Source organism: Mauremys mutica, chromosome 9 (genome assembly GCF_020497125.1).
Source record: "Mauremys mutica isolate MM-2020 ecotype Southern chromosome 9, ASM2049712v1, whole genome shotgun sequence".
Lineage (NCBI taxonomy): Eukaryota > Metazoa > Chordata > Testudines > Geoemydidae > Mauremys > Mauremys mutica.
Genome location: NC_059080.1, coordinates 88,185,906 through 88,208,795, shown reverse-complemented (window position 1 = coordinate 88,208,795; position 22,890 = coordinate 88,185,906). Strand labels below are relative to the sequence as shown.

The window sequence follows — 22,890 nt, the reverse complement described above, 5'->3', positions numbered from 1 at the left end:
TGGACGAGTCACTTAATTTCTTTGTGCCTCAGTTTGCCATCCTTAAAATGGAGATATCATCTTCTCTCTCCCACCCTTTGCCTGTCCTATTATTTAGATAGCAAGTTTTTCCCTAGAGCAATGGGGACCTATCTCACTTGTAACCCTTAAGATCTACCATAGTACAAATAAATAAAAATAAGAATAATGGCAAATCACAAGACTCCCAGGCAGCAGTTATACATAATTAAACAACAGAAATCATACCATCCTCACAAATCTGTCCATTAATTCCCGGTGGGCAGTGACATTGTCCTGTTACATGGTCGCATGAGCCTCCATTCTGACACTTACAAATGCTATTACAATCTTTCCCATAAGTCCCAGGGGAGCAAGCTGCAAAGAAAGCAGAGGAGATGAATGGGGTACATAATCTCTTCACCGCATTAGAAGCAAAGTGAAATAATGCTTCAGTCACCAGAATGACACCGAGCAATTAAAGAACCGCTTTGGTCAAGCAACCCACAAATGATGCCATGTCACTCTCGTTTCCATATACAATAATATCCGTCTCCATGGAGGTTATTGAAAAATGGCAGCCGAAGTAACAAGACTCAGATATCTGATGGGGAAAATAAAAGCCATGCATGGGGTTTAACTCCCACTGACTATAAATGAGAGTTACCAGGCTCAAAAGTTTTGAAAATGTGGAGGAAATTATTTAAAAGACATAGATAACTACTTCCATTTTGCTGCCATTAGCTAAATAAGTTAGATTCGCTGATGTTCCAGAGACATTTTATATTGTTCAAAGGTCGATAATACATACAGCAGCCAACTCCATTTGGTAAAGCTGTGATTGTTCTAGCAAAAAACAATTTTGGTAGAAGAGCAGAGCTCCGTTATTTTCAGTTTGAGTTGGGTAAATACAGTTGCTGGGATTATCTTCAGTAACTAACTTAATTGACATTTTATCAACACGCATTAGGAAACCCGAGATTCAGCATTAATTTTCATCCAGTTTTCTTTCATTCATTATTATGGAAATTTAGCTCCTGATTTGCCCTGATTTAGCTTCCCTAAAAACTGTGATCTATGCTGGTTTAAAAAAGAGAAAGGGAGGGAAAAAAGGAGGTATTCATAGAGGGCCAGATCCTGCATTTTCCATTGATCCATACAGGGCACATTACCATTACCAACACTGCCTTCAGTGGGATGAGGATTTGGCCAATAACCCAGTTCCACAATTCTGTATTATTTTTAAAGATAGAAAAAAATTCCATTGGATTAAAGACATGAAAATCCTTTGTAAGTATAGAATGAATATATTATTATTTGTAAAGTGCAGCAGAGAGCATGGGTCCTGCCTCAGACAGTTTACAGTTTATGCCTGAGCAACTTTATTACATTATGAATATAGGTAAAACATCCCAATTTGAGAGCCAAAAGACACCACAGTGGCTTACGAACTCTAGCTATGATGCACAGCAAAACTAGAAACTATCACAGTTTAATCTTCTTTGTTCTCATTCCATCACTGCACCCCAGTCCATGGTAATCAAACTTGCAGCTGATCAATCCTAGGAACCTGCCCCACTGTCATTAGGATTGCAAATTTTTCTCTCTTCCACTAAACTTGCTGTCACCTTTTCTTTCTCCATGACACCATTATGGGTCCATAAGAACCACCACAATGTGAAAATTCCATTGATGAAAGCACAAGCGCTGGCTGGCTTTACATAGATAAAGAAAATATGTAGGGTACATCAAGAAATGAGCATTCTACCTGTCCATTTGGTTTCTCCTCATCCCTATGCACCTACCCTGACAGAGCATGAAAGTTCTTTTACCAGGAGGCAGAGACAAGAAAAAAAGAGAATCTCTTGTAACATCACTTCCATATAAAGGGCACTGGCTTATCAACCAGATTCAGATAGAGAATTCTGAGCATTAAAAACTCTGCTACTGAAAAACAACTCCCATATAGTATGGTAAATAAACAAGAAAATTCATAAAAATAGTCACAAGTCCACCAACACAATAGAAGACCAGGGTAGCTTGTCTGGGCTACCATAAAGAGACACCTGGACAAACCATATTTACTTTCTGCATCAACCGAAACAGCAGTACTCTCTGCCAAGAGAGACCTTTGAAATAGAGCCAAGAGAGCAATGGACTACAGCATAGACCCACTGCAGCACATTATTATTTTGGGGACATTGTATACAATGAATGGGACTTGATATAAAAACAAACACATAAACAATGGTTACTCACCTTTCATAAATGTTGTTCTTCAAGATTTGTTATATATGTTCATTACACCAGGGGTGTGCATGCCTTGTGCACTGGTGCTGGAGAGTTTCCGCTAGCTGTAGAAAAAATGGTAGGGGTGGCCATACTGGGCAGCCCTGTCTGTGCCCTAGTGCTGTGAGCTGAGGGTATAAAGGGCAGATGCACCCTGCTCACCCTTCAGATCCTTTGTACTGGACCCTTAGATTAAAGGCTCTGATGTGTCATGGAAGGAGGGTGAGTCACATAATGGACATATGCAACATATCGTGGTGAACAAGAGTTATGAAAGGCAATTAACCATTCTCTCTTCTTTGAGTGATTGCATAGGTCCATTACACTAAGTGACTCTCAAGAAGTTTCAATGGAAGCGGTGCTAGGAGTTTCATCAGAAGAGGGACTGCAGAACTGCTTTCCCTACATTAGCATCTTCCCTTGATGCAGTAATAATTGCGTAATATCTAGCAAAGGTGTAGACTGTGGACCACGTTGCCATTCTGCAAATGCCCACAACTGGGATATTACTCACAAATGCCATGGATGTTCAGTGAGCTGAATGTGCAGACAACTTTTCCAGAGGGGTAACACCCTTGGCACTGTAACACATGACGATGCAGTTAGCAATCCACTTGGACAGCTGTTGGGCTGTTACGGGTTGCCCCCTCATTTGTTTTGTGTAGGACATGAATACAGACTTCCAGCTTATTGCTGGAACCAAGCAAAGGGGCTTCACTTCTCAGGGACCAGTTTGTGTAATATAGCAAAGATAATGACCTAGACTCATAGGCATCCCCCATGGAACCCAGTAGGGCCAATGATGGAGCTGGTACAGTACAGGAGATATTCCTCAGCTGTGTACGCCTCTGGGCTGGTTGGTACTGAGATAGGTCTTTTCCCAGTTGTGGTCATGGGTGATGGCTCCAGCACCTACTCTGAGGAAGCAGGCAGCCTCAACATGTCTGGCTTGGCAACCAGAATCAATGGCTCTGCCCTGATCGATCCAGTAGGGAGTGGTACCAGGAAGTTCTCTCCCTTCGGTACCAGAGTGGCAAGCCTGTGAGGTCAAAGAATCCTGAACCAAGGACCTTGACTATGTGGAAGCCATCCCCTTGTTTGGCTTGGGAGCCTGAGAGGGCTCTGAGCACTTATGTCTCTTCCAAGAGTGTTTTGACTAAGGGCATGGCTACACTGGAAACTTCAAAGCGCTGTTGTGGGAATGCTCCCGCGGCAGCGCTTTGAAGTGCGAGTGTGGTTGTGCGCGAGTGCTGAGAGAGAGAGCTCTCCCAGCACTCCTGGTAATCCACCTCCACAAGGGGATTAGCTCCCAGTGCTCAGAGCCTGTCCACACTAGCACTTTAAAGCACTCAGACTTGCTGTGCTCAGGCAGGTGATTTTTCACCCCGAGCCAGCAAGTTAGAGCGCTATAAAAGAAAGAAAAAAGAAAGAAAGAAAGAAAGGCTTGAAGACACAAAAATGAGTACCACTAACGAGCAAAAAATACTGACTGCACATTCCCAGAGGAAGAACTGACAGAGTGCTTTAACCACAGACCATGGATTGTAAGAAGAATCTGAAGGTTGGGCAGGGGGGTTCTGCCCTTTGTACCCTGATCCTGGAGCATGAGGAGCACCGAGGTGCAGGCCTATGGATACCTATGGGCACTACTAAGGAAAACTCTCTGGTACTGCAAAAAGAACAGGAGTACTTGTGGCACCTTAAAGACTAACAAATTTATTTTAGCATGAGCTTTCGTGAGCTGCAGCTCACTTCTTCGGATACATAGAATGGAACACACAGACAGGGGATATTTATACATACAGAGAACATGAAAAGGTGGAAGTATGCATACCAACAGGCAGAGTCTAATCAATTGAGATGAGCTATCGTTAGCAGGAGGAAAAAAAAACTTTTTGAAGTGATAATTAAGATAGCCCATAGAAGGTGTGAGGAGAACTTAACATAGGGAAATAGATTCAAGTGCACAATGCTTGCTGTAATGGACATATGCAATTACTCGAAGACCAATAAGGGCTGTTGTACTGATTGCACTTTACTGGACTAGGTGTGGCAATACTTCATAATTCTTAGTTTCCTGATGCATAATTCAGGGTCCCTCTTTTATATTTTAGGCTTAATGTGCCACATAGGACATGGGGGCCTATCAGGGTAAGATGCTGCTGTATCTGCCTCACCTGTAATTAAATGTTGCAAATGCGATCTTTCAATGAGGCAGTTCTATTCCTTAAACAGCGTTTCATCTCAAAAGCAAAGAGCAGTCTGTGTCTGCTTCTTATGGATTTTCCAGGCCAGTGCCTTAGGGCAAAGACCCATTAACTGTAGGATGTTCTCCAAACATACAGTACTTACTTTCATTACATATAAGTCCAGTCCACCCAGGTGAACAGATGCAGCCACTGTTTTCACTGTTACATTTGCCTCCATTTATACAGTCATCACAGCTCAGGCTACAATCATTGCCAAAGGTGTTATCCAGGCAAACTGAAATGGAAAAGTACAGAAGGCTCAGTGAGCACAGGAACATGATCCTTCGACTAATAAGCTTTAACTTGTTTACTATCATTCCAAACACACAGTGTAAAGAAGGAACTCCATGGAGCACTGTCAATCTAAAGAAAGCAGCACCGGTGTTGTTGATGGATCTTCCCAATTGTCAACGTGTTTTGTCTTGACAAGAAGAGTCCTCAAGTTTAAACAAAATGGGGTTTTGTGGGCAGGGCATTCTTGGTGAAGGGCTCTCAACACTGGCCAACCAGAGTCCAAGTCTGTTGCTCTTCAGGATACGATGTAAGCCCCAGAGATGCTGGATGAGGTCCTGAAGTTCCCCTCTTAAAATTCTGTAGCCTAACAAAGGAAAGTTGGGCTCTCTATCTTTCATCCCTCATGATACTGTAAATCCCTGCCAGAGAGGTCTTAAGAAAATACTTCTGAAGAGCAAATATTTTTGTCTTTAGGAGGACCAACTACCACCTATTTTCAACAGGATTTCTTGAGAGAGGATATCCATTGCCACCTCTCCAAACCCCTCTTTTCAAGTTACAGCAGCTGGAAGCTGTCCTATATATTATCAATATACTCACAATATATTCCAAGAGCAACGTTTAAATTATTCTAGGAAAGTTTATCATCTCTTTTTCTGTTTGTGATTATAAGTAAGCATTTTATTTACATGAAAATGTATTTGTTTTCCTAACTCTCTCTCTGTGTCACACACATATACACCCCCTTCAAATCCACACACAGTTGCAAGTACAAGCTTGCCTGCTACATAGTGTTTATCATAGGCTGAGGGGAAAAAACTTGCCCCTGGTTGAAATATCTGCTTTATATTACTAGCATATCCATTTAATCAGCCTGTCCTCTAAGAAGGTTTGAGGGACATGACAGGAGTCTTTTTTCGATGGGGATTTCGATGAGTGTTTAAAATGAAGTTGCCAGGATCCTTCAGCTAATATTAAGTCAGTGGGTTGCTTGTTTTTCATATGTAAGGCCAGATTTTCTAAGCCAATCAATACCCAACAGCTTCCATTGAGGAACTTGAGTAGGTGGTCAGATTTTCAAACATGTTCAGAATTCAGTTTTGAACAATTTTGAAAAATCAGACCTAAATATCTATATGCAAAGTACCACTGAAAAGGTTACTGTGTTTACTTTAAAAATGTAGTAAAAGCCACTAGACTTATAGTACAGTCTGTAGTACAGCTTGTAACAGGACATGTTTTGACAGGCTGTTTTGTTAAAATATAGAGCACAGCACAAAAAGACTTTTAAAACTAGGAAGAAATAATTTTATATTTGAGAATTTTTAAAAATTGTAAACTTTAAAAGATATTTTCTTTCTTCTATCACTGCCACCTTTAAGGCATTAGAGCAGCCAATCTTGGCACCCTACATCAGCCTTGGGAAAAGTGCAGCAGCTCAGATACCAAGTTACAACCCCCTAAAAAGACGTAGGTTCAATAGTGGAAAAAAACGCCAACCCTGGGCAATCAATATTAGACTTTGGTGCCTATGTTGTTAATTTTTCATGTGGCTATACTGCTTGTCAGTTTCCCCATTGGTTGTCAGTTTCACAATAACTTGCTGTGGATGACTGGCTGCTGCTTTACTCTTTCTTCTAGTGTATCTGCTTTCTGTTTAAATGCAAGTTAAACATCACATCATTTTTGGAAGTTGTATCTTTTTTTTTCTATATAAATAAAAGTTAATTGTTTGATTAAAGCCAGGACTAGCCCCTGAATTCTGGCTGTGGAGCAAAGTCCCTCTGAAGTGTAATTAGACATTGCAATTACCAAAATGATACCATACAATATAAAAATTAAAATTAAAAAAAAATGTGTCCTCTCACTATGATCAAGTAATGCATCCACCAAAAAGAAAGCATAGTGCTTTTGAGTCTATGTTATAATGACCAAGCCTTCTTATTTGGCTGGAACAACAGGGATGTTGAGTCTCAGGTAACTTCCAGGTTGGATACACAATTGTTCAGGCAAATACATGGCATGTGTACGTTATGGTTATACACACACTGACTATTCAAGTTTATGACCAGTTCAATACCATCATTCCTTCCACATACACTGCACAAAATATTCAGCCGTTATGTTTCTTTATCTAGATTTTCTGTGAGGTTGGAGTCCAGCAGCACCGGCACTGTGGAGAATATTGCCCCTTTCTGAGGTAGCAGTCAGGGCTATCGGCAATTGTGTTCCCCCCATAGCCACTCTGACTGCAGCCGCCCTCAGCCTTCAGAATGATTCAGGAAGCCTGTCTTTGGCTGGCACACTTCCTTCCAACATCCCCTGAAGGCAACTCCACCCCACCCCACAGAATTTGGCCCTCTGTCTTTTTGTCTGGCCTCATGCCAGCTCCAGTCTTCCTGGCTCTGTTCATTCTCCCCTCAAGATCTCTTTCCCACCCTAGAGAATCTTCACCCTTCACAAAGCTACTGACTCTGGCCACCATGTGTTTTCTCTCCTAAAAACTATAATTTTTTAAATTTACTTACCAACTTTACGCATGAGAGTGAGTTCTCCTCGTACATCTTTGTCCTCATCCTCATAGAAGGCATCAAGTGCAGCAGCATAATGAAGCAGCTGAGGAGGTCTTCTGAACTGAAGGCCTGGAATCCTAGCGATCTCCAGTTTCTCTTCTTCCTCCTCCTCCAGCTCATCATCATCTAGTGTTAAGAACACAGAGCCAGCTTCAGAGCTTCATCTTATCACTCCGGAGTTCAGTCCTCCTTTTACAGCTTTTTGTGCATTAGATGTTTCAAGTCAGACTGATATTATTTAAAATGTACAGTACATAAAATAGTCACACAATCTGTTTTATTATTCATGTTAATAAATAGAGTACATATTAGCAGAAAAAAGAGAGGAAAGAACAACTGAGCCTCCTCTAAAACCCTAGATCTAAACTCTGAATCTGGGGTTCGACAAGTCTGCAGCTCAAACCAAAAGTATCTCTATGGGTATGCCTACATTGCAATCAAAGTGTGACTGCAGCACGCTAGGCATACCCAAACTGGCTTTCATCAAGTTAGTTTGAATAACAATAGCCGTAAAGCTGGGGAAGCATGGGTCGCAGCACAAGCTTGCCCCCAAGGACATATGCAGGGCTCTAGGAGGGCTTGTACAGACCATTCTGCTGCCTGTGCTGCTGTGGCTTCACTGCTATTCTTACTTGAGCTAACTAGATTAAAGCTAGCTTGGGTCTGATTCAGGGCCGGCTCCAGCCTTTTTGCCGCCCCAAGCGGCAGTGGAAAAAAAAAGCAAAAAAGATTGGGCTACCGCCAAAGTGCGGCCAAAGAAGAAGACAGGGAGAGAAGGACCCACCGCCAAATTGCCGCAGAAGACTGAAGCGGACCAATTGAGCTGCCTCCGAAGTGCCGATGACAGTGACCCGGACGTGCCGCCCCAACAACGGACGGTCTGCCGCCCTTTTCTATTGGCCGCCCCAGGCACCTGCTTCCTTCGCTGGTGCCTGGAGCTGGCCCTGTCTGATTAAACATGCTGCAGTTCCCACTCTGATTGCACTATAGACATACCCTATACTGGGCCAAATCTGAGCATGCTGAAGTTCAAACCTGGAATTACATGCCACATCCCATTGCTGCCTGCCTCTTTCCTCCCCCAAATCTGGGAGTATTTTGATCCCATTTAAACATAAGTTTGAATTTAGATGCGCTGCTCAATTTACAGATTTTTGTTTTGGGCCTGGCTCTAAAACACACAAAAAGCTGAAAATTCAGCACTACAAGAATATACAATTAGCTGTTGTTTTTTTCAGTTGGATACAAATATCAAGCTCCCTCCCATAGTTTAGTCAATAATTAAACTAGATTATTAAATGAGCAGTCATTGGACCGAACTCTGTCCTAGTTACATTGGTAGAAATCCAGAGTCACTCCATTGACTTCAGTGAGGATATTCTGGATTTGCACTGGTTTAACAGAGCAGAATTTGAGTCTCTGTATTTTTTATATGATGCCTATCTTCATAATATAATTGAAATAAGAGCAATATTAACTTGTCAAAATAAAATAGGTTGAGATTTTGAGAGCAGTGCAGTAAAGTTAGCCACACATCTTCCATTAATCTGATGGCCAAGTCACTATTTTGAGGGCTTGCATGGGACCTACATGCTCCATATGGCTTGGCTTCGCTACCTTTAAGGTGTCTCAAGTTGGGCACCCAAAATCTCTAGTCTCTTCTAGAAATCTTGACTCTAAAGTCATGTTCTAAATTGGTGAGAAGTGTTTAATTGTCTTCAAGCTTTACAATAACTTACAGATGCAGGAATGTCTATCGAGATTAAGTCTGTAGCCTTCTCTACACATGCACTCGTATGATCCCAGAGAATTAACACAGATTTGGTCACAGCTGGCATTGTCACCAAGACACTCATCCACATCTGGAAAACAAATATTAATGGTAACAGGTTTGAATAAAGCAAGAGCCTACCTAAATCTAAAATCCAAAATTTAAAACTCATTCTGGGTTCTGGAAAACGTTGTTTAATTGTTTTCCCATTCCAATGGACCTTTGTGCTCCCCAGTTCTCACCATAAGTGCATGAGAGAAGAGGCTATTCTTGCTATATTTATGGCTCAACTAGAAGCACCAGAAAAACAGCACTGCTATGTAGGTCCAAGAATTCTGGACATGTATCCCAACTTCTAGGGTTTAGCCAAACCTCCAAATATTGGACTTCACCCTTCATGTAAGATTACTAAAACAATCATCTTTTATGACATGTCCATGAATCATGTGCATGGGGGAAGGAGAAAAGGCTTCTTCTATGCTGACTCATCTCTTGCGCTCCTGTTTAGGGGCCGGTCTGTATGCAACCCTGAGTCATTACTGCACCCCGCTGTTATAAAATGGAAACAGTGCTAAAATCCTATCAACACAGCAGTATTTGTTGCCACGCTCTCTTAACAGGGAAATTGGTATGAAATGCTAGAAGAAGCTTTGAAATCTTTTTTTCCTTTTGTGCTCTGAGTCAGTTTCAGACATCGGTGTTAAGTCATTTACCATCACATACGCAGCCATCAGCGTTAAGTCGGAACCCTGCCTTGCAGCTGCACTCGTAGCCTCCAATGTAATTGATGCAGAACTGGGAACAGCAGGCCTCGCTGGACTCACATTCATCCAGGTCTGAAGGGAGAAGGGGGTTGGGGGTTCAGTTAGGCTTCCTGGTGGCAATTCAAACACAGATTGTGCTGAACAGACAACCTGCTCATCTGACTCATGAAATTAAAAGACTGTTATTAATGCATTCTCGATAATTTAAGCCCTCACAGTTTTGTAATTTAGATAGGAAAGAGAATGTACTTCAGTGGCCAGTTTTTCTGTGTCTTATTTATCACCTCCCCCATCTCAATTTTTTTTTAAACTTTCAGACAGGGCTGTCTACAAGAACACTGCCACATATTAAGAACAGGTGTTGCCTACATTTTGTAGCAGGGGACTTATTCTATATTTGTACAGCATATAGAACTGGTCCAGGACTGGCATTCTGGTCCATGAGGGGGCGGCTCCTATGTGTTACCAAAATGCCAATAAAACAACAACAACTCAATCACCCTAGCATATAACTAGCATCTCTTCACTATTAATTAATCTACAGCTGATAGTTTTTCATATGAATATTTTCAATCCTCAGGCCTGTTGTGACATGAAATAGACAGCAGTGAACAGAAACCTTTGATTCAACAAAGCATTCTCAGAGAAGAAGAAGATACATATTTATAAGCAATTTTACTTTTTGATACTCAACTTGCCACCATCTCACTGTGTCTTGTATAAGCAGGAAAATTTATGTGGTCAAAAACTGTTGCCCTGATTAAGGGAAACAAGAATCAAGCTGCTATCTTTTAACTGCAGGCTCTCAGCTGATCTCAGCCCTTCCAGTGTTTTGAGCTATTAAGTGGCGATTCAAGAGGTAGCCTGTCAACGCTGAGTTTGCAAAATGCTTTTGACCATTAACTAGATGAGCAGCCACAGATGCGAAAGGTCAGCATCTCAATTAACCTTGGAATGGGCACCACCATTATTAGGAAATGTACACACCAGAGAGTGGAGAAAGAAAATGTAATCAATCAATTGAGGCTAGAGGTCAGCACAAAATTGATTAAAGCAGATTATTTGAACAAGGAGTATTCCTTTTCCTGCAAATGTCACAAGCAAAGCTGCCTGGCAATATTTCAGATGATATCTTGTCTCCTAGTTCTATTAAAAGCTCATTGTGTATTTTAAAATGTGCAGCTTGCAGCCAATGAAAAAGATTTTTGCTGTCAGAACACCTTTTCACTTCCTCAGCTCTGTTGAAATCTTCATCTATGCTCTCACCTCACGTTCACCTTGACCATGATAACTTTCTTCTTTATGAGTACTCCATTAGCCCGTCTCCAGCATGTGTAGAATGCTGCTGCCTGTCTTCTTATACACACAAAGAAACAAGGCTACATAATCCCATTGTTAACCCAGCTGGCTCCCAGTTCCCATTTCAGGATCCATTCTAGAATTGACCTTCTTGTTTTAAAAATTCTCCATTATCAGCCTCTCTCACAGATCGCCACATTTTTCTTCCTACGCATCTAATATTTCCCTGCTTTCACATCCCATGGGAAATTTCTCACATAGTAGGAGGTGTAATCTTGACAATGGATGAGCATGATAGGAGCTGAAGAACTTCTCTACTGCAAAGTGGACTCCAAGTGGGCGCACATCACTTTCTGAAAATTAGTCCAATATGCACAACTAGAGGTAATCATCTGTTGGTTGCTTGGAATATGCAGGGGCGGCTCTAGCAATTTCGCCGCCCCAAGCATGGCGGCACGCCACGGGGGGCGCTCTGGCGGTCGCCGGTCCCGCGGCTCCGGTGGACCTCCTGCAGATGTGCCTGCGGAGGGTCCACTGGTCCCGCGGCTCCAGTGGAGCATCTGCAGGCACGCCTGCGGGAGGTCTACCGGAGCCGCCTGCCGCCCTCCCGGCGACAGGCAGAGCGCCCCCCGCAGCATGCCGCACCAAGCGCATGCTTGGCGCGCTGGGGTCTGGAGCCAGCCCTGGGAATATGGAACACCTTAGAAAAAGGAATTTTAATCCCTGAGGAGACAGGAAATAAATTTGGGCTGTGAACAATTTGGTCATCTTGACAACAATTTCATGCAGGTGTCATTTTTCAATGCAGGTAGAAGCATTATGTAATAATCCCATCAAACTCTCAATAGGCCAAGTTGAAATATAGAATGGGAAGTTTAGACAAGCTCCATTTTATTGAAATACCAAAAGGAAGGACAAGAGGAAGGGGAAAACCAGATACCTCCAAAAGTGAGAGCTTTATTCTAGGCTTCCCTTTCCACATCCATCTCCCTTTCTGTTCTGATGGACCATGTGTACCCTCTCCTCTCTTTGAAAGAGATGCTGCATTTACCATGTATTACCTATGCACGTTTTCCCATCCAAATCAAGGAGATATCCCTGGTTGCAAGAACAGTGAGGCCCACCAGTCGAGTGCTCGCAGTGATGAGAACAACCGCCATTGTTGCTTTCGCAGCTATTGACAATTTCCATTTCGATGCCTTCCAGGGAAATAATCAAAAGTAAGCACAAGAGGAGAGTAATTAGAGAATAGCCATCAATACAATATGTCCATAAACTGATTGCTGGGAAGCTAAACACTGTAGTAGAAAATATAAACTCACCCATGCAGAGGTTAGAAGAGCATGTTGGGGGCTACTGAACAATGTTCCATTGTACCATTGTATCATATTCACCTTTGTGCTGAATAACTTGGTGCTGGCCCACGATTACAGCAAAGTGTCTATGGCACTAGTGTACACAAAATACATATCCCCGGGTGCACTTTCCATAGACTTTGAACAAGGGCAGTGAGCTTGGAAGAAGAGATTGTGAGCATTCTAGGAAGCATGAGAATTAGACAGAGGGCTCACCAAGGTGGGGTTTTGCTTTGTTCATTTCAAACAGGGTGCTCTTAGGGTACAGCCAGCAAAAGCAGGCAGGGGGAGAATAAGTTTTCAAAATATTCCAACAGGTATTTTCATGTTCATAGTCATGTAGAATACCATAGCTCAGGAATGTAGCCCCAAATGTTCAACTAACCAGGAATGCATGAAACATGCTGTCCTGGCACTGTTTGGTACATTAGAGACGTTTGGAAGGAGGTGCACAGCAGCTGGAGTTTTTAGAAGGAATTCAGACTTATTTCTCCAGGATTTGTCCTGGGGGCTCCAAGACTACACAGACTGCAGCTACACTGCCTGAACGCCTTCACCCTGCCATGACCCAGGCATCACTCTCAGCCTCTCCCTCGGTTTTCTTTCAGGCACCTTGTGGCTGCATAACACGAGAGAACATGGACACAGACTATGCTCCCCAACAAGGTTTTGCCCAGGCCCTGTAGAAGGGCTCCTGTGGGAGGGGAAGCTCCTTACATCCTCATTCCCACCTATGCCCTTCATTTGCAGACCTGGAGAATGAAGGTGATTCATAATCCACCACTCTAAGTATACAGCCAGATTGCAGCTTTTAAGCATGGCCCCATTTTGAGGGTGATCCAAGTTGCCACACCGCAGCAGGAGCACTGGAAAGCACTGTGTCTTAAGGAGTGGCCATGCCTGCTGGAGCATTCCAGCACATAGAAGGAGTGTGCTTGCTGTTAGAGCTTGTACAAAGGTGCAGCTTATACTTGCCTCTGTGGCCAGCCACGTCGCCTGGTTGGTGTGTATATGTGGGTGCGTGATGGTGCCTACACTTTGCCCCTTCTTGCACCACTACCTGAGCAGTCCCTATGCTCAGGAGATCAGGGACTGCAATACTGGCTAGTGTAGCTGGGACGGGGGAGAGAGAAGGCCATATATGGTTCATAGTAAGAAGTACAACCATTTATTCAGAGAGAGGAATGATGGGGGGGGAGGGGTTCCCTGGGACTCGGTATTCCATTCCTTGCTCCATTTACTGTGTCACCTTGGACAAGTCATTTCAATGGGTGTTAAGCACCAAAATACCTTTGAAGGTTGGGCCTTTAGTCTCTCTGTGCCTCAGTTCTCCATCTGTAAAATGGGGATTAATAGCACTGCCTGGTCTCACAGGGGTGTTGTGAGGATAAAAACATTAAAGACTGAGATGCTCATGATAATATGGTAACGGTGGCCACATAAGTACCTAAAACAGATTCAGAATATTTTTGTTTTAATTTTTTTCTTAATGTTGTATCCAAGTGTAGCAGGGTGGACCTCTGCTCCTGCCCTGAGGGGTTTAAAAGCGGCCTGGCAGGGCTTGAGAGCTGCTGCTCTAGGCTGGGTTGATTGAGGAAGTGGCTGCAGCTGGGCCACACCCCAATCAGGCCACAGCTGGCCCCTATAAAAGGCCAGCGAAGCCAGAAGCAGGCAGTCTCTCTCTGCCTTCAGAGAGAGAAGGGCTTGGCTGCAGGGAGCTAGAGACCAGATACCTGAGTTGAGCAGGGCTGGGGACAGGCTAAGGAGCTGGGGAGCTCCAGCCTGGAAAGCCCCAGGCTGCGGCCTAGCAGAGGGCTAAAAGGTACTGGGGGGTTGCAAGGGGCAACCCAGGGGTAGGCCAAGGCAGCAGGTCCAAAACCCCTTTGCCTGTGATGAGTAGGCTGATACTGCAGTCTGCCCCCAGAGTGTGGGGCTAGTCAATGACTGGCAGTAGCCAATACTGAGGCAAGGTGGGGATAGAGGGTGGGGGTTCCCTGAGGAGGGGAGACCCAGAGAGAAAGGGGTTACTGCCAGGGGGCAGCACCCCCATGTAAAAGGGCACCGGTTCCAGGGAGGGACACGGGGGCCTGAGGACAGGCGGATCACCGGCCTGCAGAGGGCGCTCCAGCGCTGGAATGAGCTAATTCACGGAGTCACCAGCAGGAGGCGCTGCTGGGGTGAGTCCTGAACCTGTCTACAACAAGACATGCATAAGTCTGCTACACAAAGATTTGTCAGTTAATAAGAAAAATCTTTGCATAAAACCAGGATGAACCTGAGTGGTCTAGACCCCTTATGCTGCTCACATAAGATATAATTTTCTGTGTGTCAGTAGCATCTCTTTTTGCTATGGTGATATGCATCGTTCCTCATTTGTATCTCAAATCGTTTTCCAGTTTTGATAATCATTGTGCATTTAGTTTTGTTTGTATGGTTTGGAATAGCTTTTCCTCCCTCATTAAAACATTGCATAGAACAACACCCTCCCCCCAAACATTGTATTAACCTCTAGTGCACAATGTATGTGGGAAATTCTGCTGAAAATCTCTGCCCAGCATCATTAGAGTGAACAGTTACTGCCTAACTCTTTACTAAAACAGGTCATGCTTTTGTCTACAACAGCATTCCAGAGAGCTTACACCAGACCCATAAAAAACACAAACTTTTCCAGCCCATCTCCTTTATTAATCTAACATTGACCCCTTAGGTTAGCCTGAGGATCACTTATCATCACAGGGAGCAAGTTACTAGTGTGTTGAGTAGAGGATGTTTAAGAGAGCCAGCTGGGAAGCATTTAATTGATTGAGGAAGGACAACTGGGAATTTAATAGCCTTGGTAGTCTTAGTTCCTTGATTATTTTCATCATGATATATCTTGCTTTTTTACTCAATACACTTTTCTAAATGTCAGGAGAGTCCTGACTAAATCTGGAGAGATGACAAGCATGTCAGGCTCTCATGTGGGTTTTCCCTTTGCACCAGGTACAGGGCATGAGAAAAAGGAGAGTGAGAATGAATAAATTCCATCTAACATCAGTAAAATGCATAAGTGTCTTTGGGTAACTCCAGAATCACACCCACCATATCATTCACTACCTTTTGAAGATAAACCAGCGGGGCTGTTTGCCCTTTGAAACCAAGGGGGCTGTTTGCAGTGGAGTAATGGTTGAAATACATGCTCAAGAATATATAAATTTGCAAAATGGCAGCAGTGTTTCTGATGAAGGCAAGAATACTCAGCTAGAATTTGTGCATCCTTTTTTATTGCTGGGAGTTCTAATCTGATTGCATTAAAACTGAAGTACTGCATTATCCAGGTAAGATCACCTGAAATGTGTTGCTGTAAAACTTTCACTTACGGTAGCACTGCTTTCCATCAGCCCCCAGCTCAAACCCAGGATTACAAACACAGGTGAAGGACCCTAGGGTGTTCACACAACGATGAGCACACCTGGCTGTCTCTTCTGCACACTCATCAATGTCTGCAAAATGAAGAGATCAGCAATAAGATCAGTTGGGATATTTTAAAGAAGTTATACCCTTCCATGCTCATATAAACAGAAGTCTTCAGAAGCGTCCACTGAAATAACATCTTATGCTTAGTAGACAAGGCAGCACCGAGCAATTCCACAAACACTGAAGCCACAACACCGTCCTTCAAAATAATACTTTACACGTATAATATCACGTTTCACCTGAAGCTGTCATCACTAGACCACACTCCTTACACCCATTACTTTTAAACCAATGATAAGAGAGACGCCTGATTATCTATACTGCTCGGACAGTGACAAATTGGTTTGGATACATCCTTAACTGAACATCCTGCCACCAAGATTTCTGCATGGGATGGTGCCATGGAAACCAGCACCTCCTCTGCTGCACCACCCCTTGAACTCTGCAGAGCTTCTTCGATACATCATATGTCTTTGTGATTGCAGCACACACAGCCATACCGGAGCTAGCTTTAGTCTAGCTAGCGTAAGTACCAAAAGCAGTGAAGCCAGGGCAGCATGGGCTTCACTGCAGACTGTAGGAACCCATCTGGGATCGTGGGTACTTACATGGGGCAGCTAGCACAAGCTTAACCCCATGTTGTGGTGGCTTCTATGCTATTGGTACTCACATGAACTAGATTAAAGCTAGCTCAGGTATGTCAATGCATGCTGCAATCACAGTGCAGAGTAGACATATCCACAAAGTTGAGTTAAGAGATAGCTACACCGATCAAAGGAGGGGCACTCCACGTCTTCCCTGTGAAAAGGGGAAGGGATGCACATGGAAGGGGGTCCTCTACAGACACATCAAAGTGCTCTGACCCATCATCATTGTAATGTACCATCTGCAAATTAAGTGCCAGTGCAGAAGAATATAGTTCAGCACAGCTGGAAAACCCAAAGGAGCAGGAGGAGGATCGCTTTCAAGCACAGAATAATGAACAAGATTCCTCATGCTAAAAAGCCAGGTTCTGACCTTGTAGAGAGTAGCTGCACAAGAACAAAAACTAAGAAGCTCAGATTTCTTTCTAAATTTACATTTCTGGCTAGTTCATTTTAATTTTCCCAAGGTACATTTTGTAATTAGCCAAGCGTGCTGGGGTAAGGAGATGTTCTGTGCTCCTCACCAAGACCCTTTTATGGCACAGCAGCATGTAACATTATGCATGTGATCAGTGCCTTTGCAAGAGTGGGGCCCAGGGCTGTACAGAAACCATTTGCTACTTTGTGGAAGTTTTCAGGGTGAAAGATTTGGCAGCTTCCCTAAAGTTGTCACAGTTTAAAGCTTGCCAAGATTTTATTCAGATTCATTAATTAGCTGTCACTTCACAAGCTGGAGATTTTGGCAAAATTATGTGACTTTTCAAAGGAACCTCAGGGAGTTAGGTGCCTAAATCTCATTGATTTAGGCACCTAACCACCTTAGATTTTTCTCAAAATCCACTTGGAAGCCTGTCTTTTTTTATATTTGGAATTCTTAGCCTTAATGATTTCTCTCCACAAAGTGGTTTCTTTATTAATATGAAAGTAGTTCCCTGGCTGAAAATACATTTGAATTCTATATAGGTTGTCACTGATCTAGATCAGAGTGTTATCTGAACCAATTTTCCAATATCTTCATCTGGGGCATTATTTCAAAAGGGATCACACATGAATAATGCCAGATTATCCCTAGATCCGCATCCAATTAACAGTAAATACAATGTCTTAAAGGATTAAAATGCATAACTGTCATTATTAAAACAACCTTTGGAGGCCTAGGGAGAGTCAAAAAATAAAAGAGAACTGCTGTTTCGTATTACACATCCATATGTGCAAGTGCATGCACACTGGTGTGTGAGAAAATATTATTTTATATATACACACACACATATATATATAGTGTGTGTGTGCACGTGTGAAAAATATTATATTCTTTACACATAGTACATACACACACACTCACACACAATTTATTTATTTCCATTAAAAGTGCCGTTACACTGAAATAATACCAAATAACACCCTTCTTCCCCATTAAGTAGTCTTTTTCGCAGCTTCTTACCTCCACAGGACTTTCTGTCTGCAGAAAGATAGTACCCAAGATGGCACTCACACTTTGCAAATCCTCTCTCATTTTGACAGATGTGTGAGCATCCTCCATTCCCACTTGTGCAGGGGTCCATCACTGAAAGCAATTAAATTTACTGTCAATGTAAAGGTCATGTTTTTGTCTGAAAATGATTTTGCCTTCCATTGTTACAAGATTATTGTAACTGAGGGTATGTCTACACCGCAATTAAACACCTATGGCTGGCCTGTGTTAGCTGACTCAGGCTCGTGGGGCTTGGGCTGCAGGGCTGTTCAATTGCAGTGTAGACATTAAGGGCAATGCTAAGGCACTGCGACAGAGCACTCCCAGCACTCTAAAAAAGACACCTCCACAAGAGGTGCAGCTCCCAGTGCTGGTGCCCTGTCTACACTGGCACTTTACAGCACTGAAACTTGCTGCACTCAGAGGGGTGTTTTTTCACACCCCTTATCGAGAAAGTTGTAAATTGCCAGTGTAGACAAGCCCTAAGGCTCAAGCTGAAGCTTGGGCTCTGGGATCCTGCGAGAGGGAGAGGGTCCCAGACCCTGGACTTCAGCCCAAGCCATATGTCTATACCACAATTAAACAGCCCTGTAGCCTGAGCACTGCAAGCTGAGTCAGCTGATATGGGCCAGCTACAGGTATTTCATTGCAGTGTAGTTAAACCTGAATGAATGTAGACATTGCTGAAAGAGGAAAAAATATTTGACAGCACTTTGTTTCCACTTACATTCACTGTTTCATTATACTCCATTTCCTCTGTTTGCGTGCATCTTTCATACCGCAACAAGAACAGAATTTTTTTTTTTTTTAAAAGATAGGAAAATGTGGTTGAAAATCCACTAAAACAGTGTGTGTGTGCGTGTGCGCTTTAGAGACAGCAGTAGTATCAGAAATAACATTTTACTCTTTCATTTTAATGATTAGATTTCAAAAAATGAAATTTCTTTGAATTTGCATGAATAATGGGGAATCTGCAGAGCTTCCAGATGAAGGACACTACCTTCAGTCCTCTGCCTTTCTTGGCTGATATCTGACATCTGAACAGGCACTTGGCCCATGACAAAGCAGTGGGCTGAAAGAGGCAGAAGATATATAGCAGTTGAGGAACTTTTAATGATGATGTAAAATACACTTGCCTACCTCATGTAAATGATTATTTTAAAAAGTGCGGAAGGTAAACAAGCAACCTAACACAACTGGGACTAGGTTCCTTCCAGCCTTGAGAAAGAGGGAACCCACAGTACTAAATTGGCACCTTCCCTATTGTTCTATAATTGTTCTAGTCATCGTCTATCCAGTGCTGACTAACTGCTGCCCTCAGTGACTGGCTAACCCTAATCAGCCCCAAGGGTGTCAGAGAGTGAACTTTTACCGTTGTTTGCACTGCAATAATAGAATTCAAAAGCCTCACAACTTAGAGGTCTGATCAGACTTCCATTTAACTCAACGACTGTTTTGCCCTACCATTTTGGAGACCAATTGCCCACTCTCCCCTGCTAATGGTCTCATCACTTGGTTCATCTTGATTAACATGAATGTTATACATTCAGCCACACAATAGGCCACACTGACACCTGAACAGGCATAGAAGAAACAACCTCGCTCCAAATCTTCCACTGAAATCCCATCAAGAATTCAGCTCAGATTGACTCTGTGCAGAACAGAGATTGTACATAAAGTTGGATGGCCAAATCCTCAGGCAAAACTCACTGCAAACATGCTGAATTGGAAATGAGTAGAACTGCAGGATTTACTTCTTAGTCTTTATATACAGTGTACTGCAGAATAGAAACAATACACAGCTGACTTTTTGATGGGAGTTTTGGTTGAGTAAGGCCACAAGATTTGCCCCAATCACCTATGATATATGCAAGTGCATACTGCTGATTATCATTGCCTTGAGAACGGATGAAGTAGTTAACCCTTGCAAAAGAAGGGAAAAAACAGGGTAGTATTAGTGTTCTTTATTTGTACATCATCTAGTACAATGGCGTTCTGGACGTGACTATGGTCTCTAGGTGCTGCAATAATACAAATAATAAATAATTGTCAGAGAATTTGGTTTAATATCCTAAAGAGGAGGGCAGATGAATCAGAGTCTGATTACTAATAACAAAAACTAAAAATGGACAAAGACTATACCTTATGCTGAGTCATAATTATTACACAAACCATAATTTGGTATACCTTAATGAGCAACTATATGTTACAATTTAAATGATTTTGAGTTCCTATTTTAACTCAAACCAGCATTTAAAGACATGTCCAGAATGACCAGGGATCTATGTAATCAGTAACAAGCTCATTCAAGTCACCAAAAGTGAACCTTGCTCCTCAAAAATGTATATTTAATGCAGTCATTGAAAACCTACAGCGGTTTCTGGCAAGCTAGGTGTGAAATAAATTGTAAATACTATATTGTCCGATGCACAAAGGTATGTGCACCATCTTGTGGTATTTTATTCCTCCTAAAGTGTGCTCACATCAAGTGCTCTAGGACTTACTTTTGCAGTGTTTGCCATCTCTCTTCAGCTGGTAGGGTGGATGGCAGTGGCACTTGTAGTGGTTGTCACTGATCTGAATGCACTCCTGTTCACAGCCCCCATTGTTAACAGTGCAGGAGCTAACAGCTAAAGCAAAGGAAGCATGAATGCATGAAAGATGTCAAAAACAGAGGTTCTTTGGAAACAACTCAAAGGGTACATTGCAGTGCAAAGTGCAGTACAGTTTTCACTTCAGATAGGGCTTTATGCTGTCTGGGTCATCAGCAGGCACAGATTTAAGGGAAAGGCCCAGTTGGCAAATGAAGTGATAGAACCTCAGTGATGGATCCTGGAGTTGGGGTGAGGCAGCCAGAAGGTGAGGGGGGAAATGGAGCGGAGGCAAGGAAGAAATTAATGGCCAGCTAGGTACCAGAGAAGAGTTAGGAAAAGCTACAGAAGTGGATGAGAGATGGAGTGGCCACTGGACCAAGGAGGATCTACAGGCTGTTAGGGACAGATTTAGATTAGATCAAAGAGTTGCAACACAGATTGAAGCATTGCAACCCTTTGACGTGAGGTCTGGTCTACCCCTAAAACATAGGTCAACCTAGCTACATCACTGAGGGGTATGAAAATTCAGACCCCATACAGATATAGTTAAGCCAACCTAAGCCATGGTATAGATACCACTAGATTGATGGAAGAATTCTTCTGGCAACTTAGCTACTTCCTCATGAGGGTGTGGCTTTACTACTGCAGTGGAAAAATCCGTTCTGTGACTGTAGCAAGTTTCTTCAGTACAGCTCTATACCCACATAATTGCAGCACTACAGTTGTGCCGCTGTAGCACTTGTAGTGTAGACATACCGGAGAGTAGCAAAAGTGGTAAGATGCAGTGGCTGATGGACAGGAACCCCACCAATAAGGTCACAAATAAGCAGCATGGCTGATGTACTCCAGTGTGTAATACCACCTCCTGCTGCTGCTGCTGGGACGATTACTGGTGGAGTTGGAGCAACTCCAGCCTCTAGAGATGGAGGCCTAGAGCAGGGAATACAAGCTTCTACTGTTGCACTATTTTTATTCACCCTCACAGTTGCAGAGTATAGGGCTACCCACACATACTCCCTGTGCCTCTGCTCCTGCTTTCCCTGACCCAGTTGGAAGTTTGTGGGAAGGCAATCGAGTTAGAGGGATGGAGTTTTCTGAGTCTGGTGGTGGTGGGCACCAGGTGGGGTGGGAAGGAAAGATTGTGGAGATGGGTTTTCGGAGCCTGGAGAATGTGTGAGAGTGCATGTGTGATTATATATGTATACACACACAAATGTGTGTGTACATGCGCATGTGGGTGGGGGGCTATTCAGACTCTCAGAGGGAGAGTATTCGGGGCTGAGGTTCTGAACTGTCACGTGTTGCCAATTTTCATGATTTTTATCATGAGGCTCACACTACATGGTGTTTTTCATAAAGCCTAGTCTTCTGGAGTTATGGGATTGCATGAGAATCTCTGTTTTCAATTAAAAGAAAAAAGTTTCTAGCCCTCATGGACACAGAGATATGCTTGAAGATTACCTGAGTGCACATTTAAGGCTCAAAAACTAGAAAGCAAATTAAAAAAGCACCCCAATTTTTTTGGTGGAATTTCCATATATTTAAGCCAATCATGATGTTTTGGCATATGACATGATTTTTGAACACTTGGGACTAGCGATATTGGGTGCGGAGGAGGGTGCGGGGGTGGAGTTCTCAGCCTGGGACATAGGGGTGTGTGTGTGTGTGTGTGAAGAGGGGATCATTTTGAGTTCTGGGTTGGGATGCAGGGAACAGACGGGTATGGTTTGGGTGTCTGAGCTGAGTGTTGGAGAAAATGGATTCAACTGGTGGTGGCAGCAGCAGTGTGTGCTGTGGGGAGATGGCAGGGTAAGAACCTGAATCAAAGAGCAGAGTTTGAGACTAGGAGAGAACAGCAAAGTGAGTCACAGAGAGCAGTCCACACTGCTATAAATTGTAAAGCATTTGAGTTTTTTTATTGTGAAGTGGGAGGTGAGGGGAGAAGGAAGTGGATGTCTGCTTTTCTTCCCACCTACCCACCAATCCCACTTATGGGCCAGCAAAAAAACTTCCCTTTGATACTTTTGACTACGGTCTCCCAGTTTTTCACTTTGATAACATGATTGTACTCCAGAAGTCAGAAGTGTAGAGCGTGCTACCTTCAGTGCCTCCATTTATTTTGGGCACCAGCTGCCACTGTGTAGACTATATAATTTACAAATCAATTGTTTCCCCTGTACTTACCTGGCAAGAC

The 22,890-nt window shown here is 43.1% G+C and overlaps 1 protein-coding gene across 1 annotated transcript in view; it reads right to left on the bottom strand.

Moving 5' to 3' along the window:
• LOC123377276 (multiple epidermal growth factor-like domains protein 6) overlaps positions 1–22,890 on the bottom strand; it is a 269,454-nt gene that overhangs the window by 51,914 nt on the left and 194,650 nt on the right. Inside the window, exons 7-15 of the mRNA XM_045029959.1 lie at positions 20,607–20,732; positions 18,073–18,195; positions 15,891–16,013; positions 12,238–12,375; positions 9,827–9,949; positions 9,082–9,204; positions 7,298–7,468; positions 4,639–4,770; positions 247–375 (exon numbers count right to left, since the gene is read on the bottom strand). Of these exons, the coding sequence (XP_044885894.1) occupies positions 247–375; positions 4,639–4,770; positions 7,298–7,468; positions 9,082–9,204; positions 9,827–9,949; positions 12,238–12,375; positions 15,891–16,013; positions 18,073–18,195; positions 20,607–20,732 (1,188 nt within the window). The remainder of the gene's footprint in view (positions 1–246; positions 376–4,638; positions 4,771–7,297; positions 7,469–9,081; positions 9,205–9,826; positions 9,950–12,237; positions 12,376–15,890; positions 16,014–18,072; positions 18,196–20,606; positions 20,733–22,890) is intronic.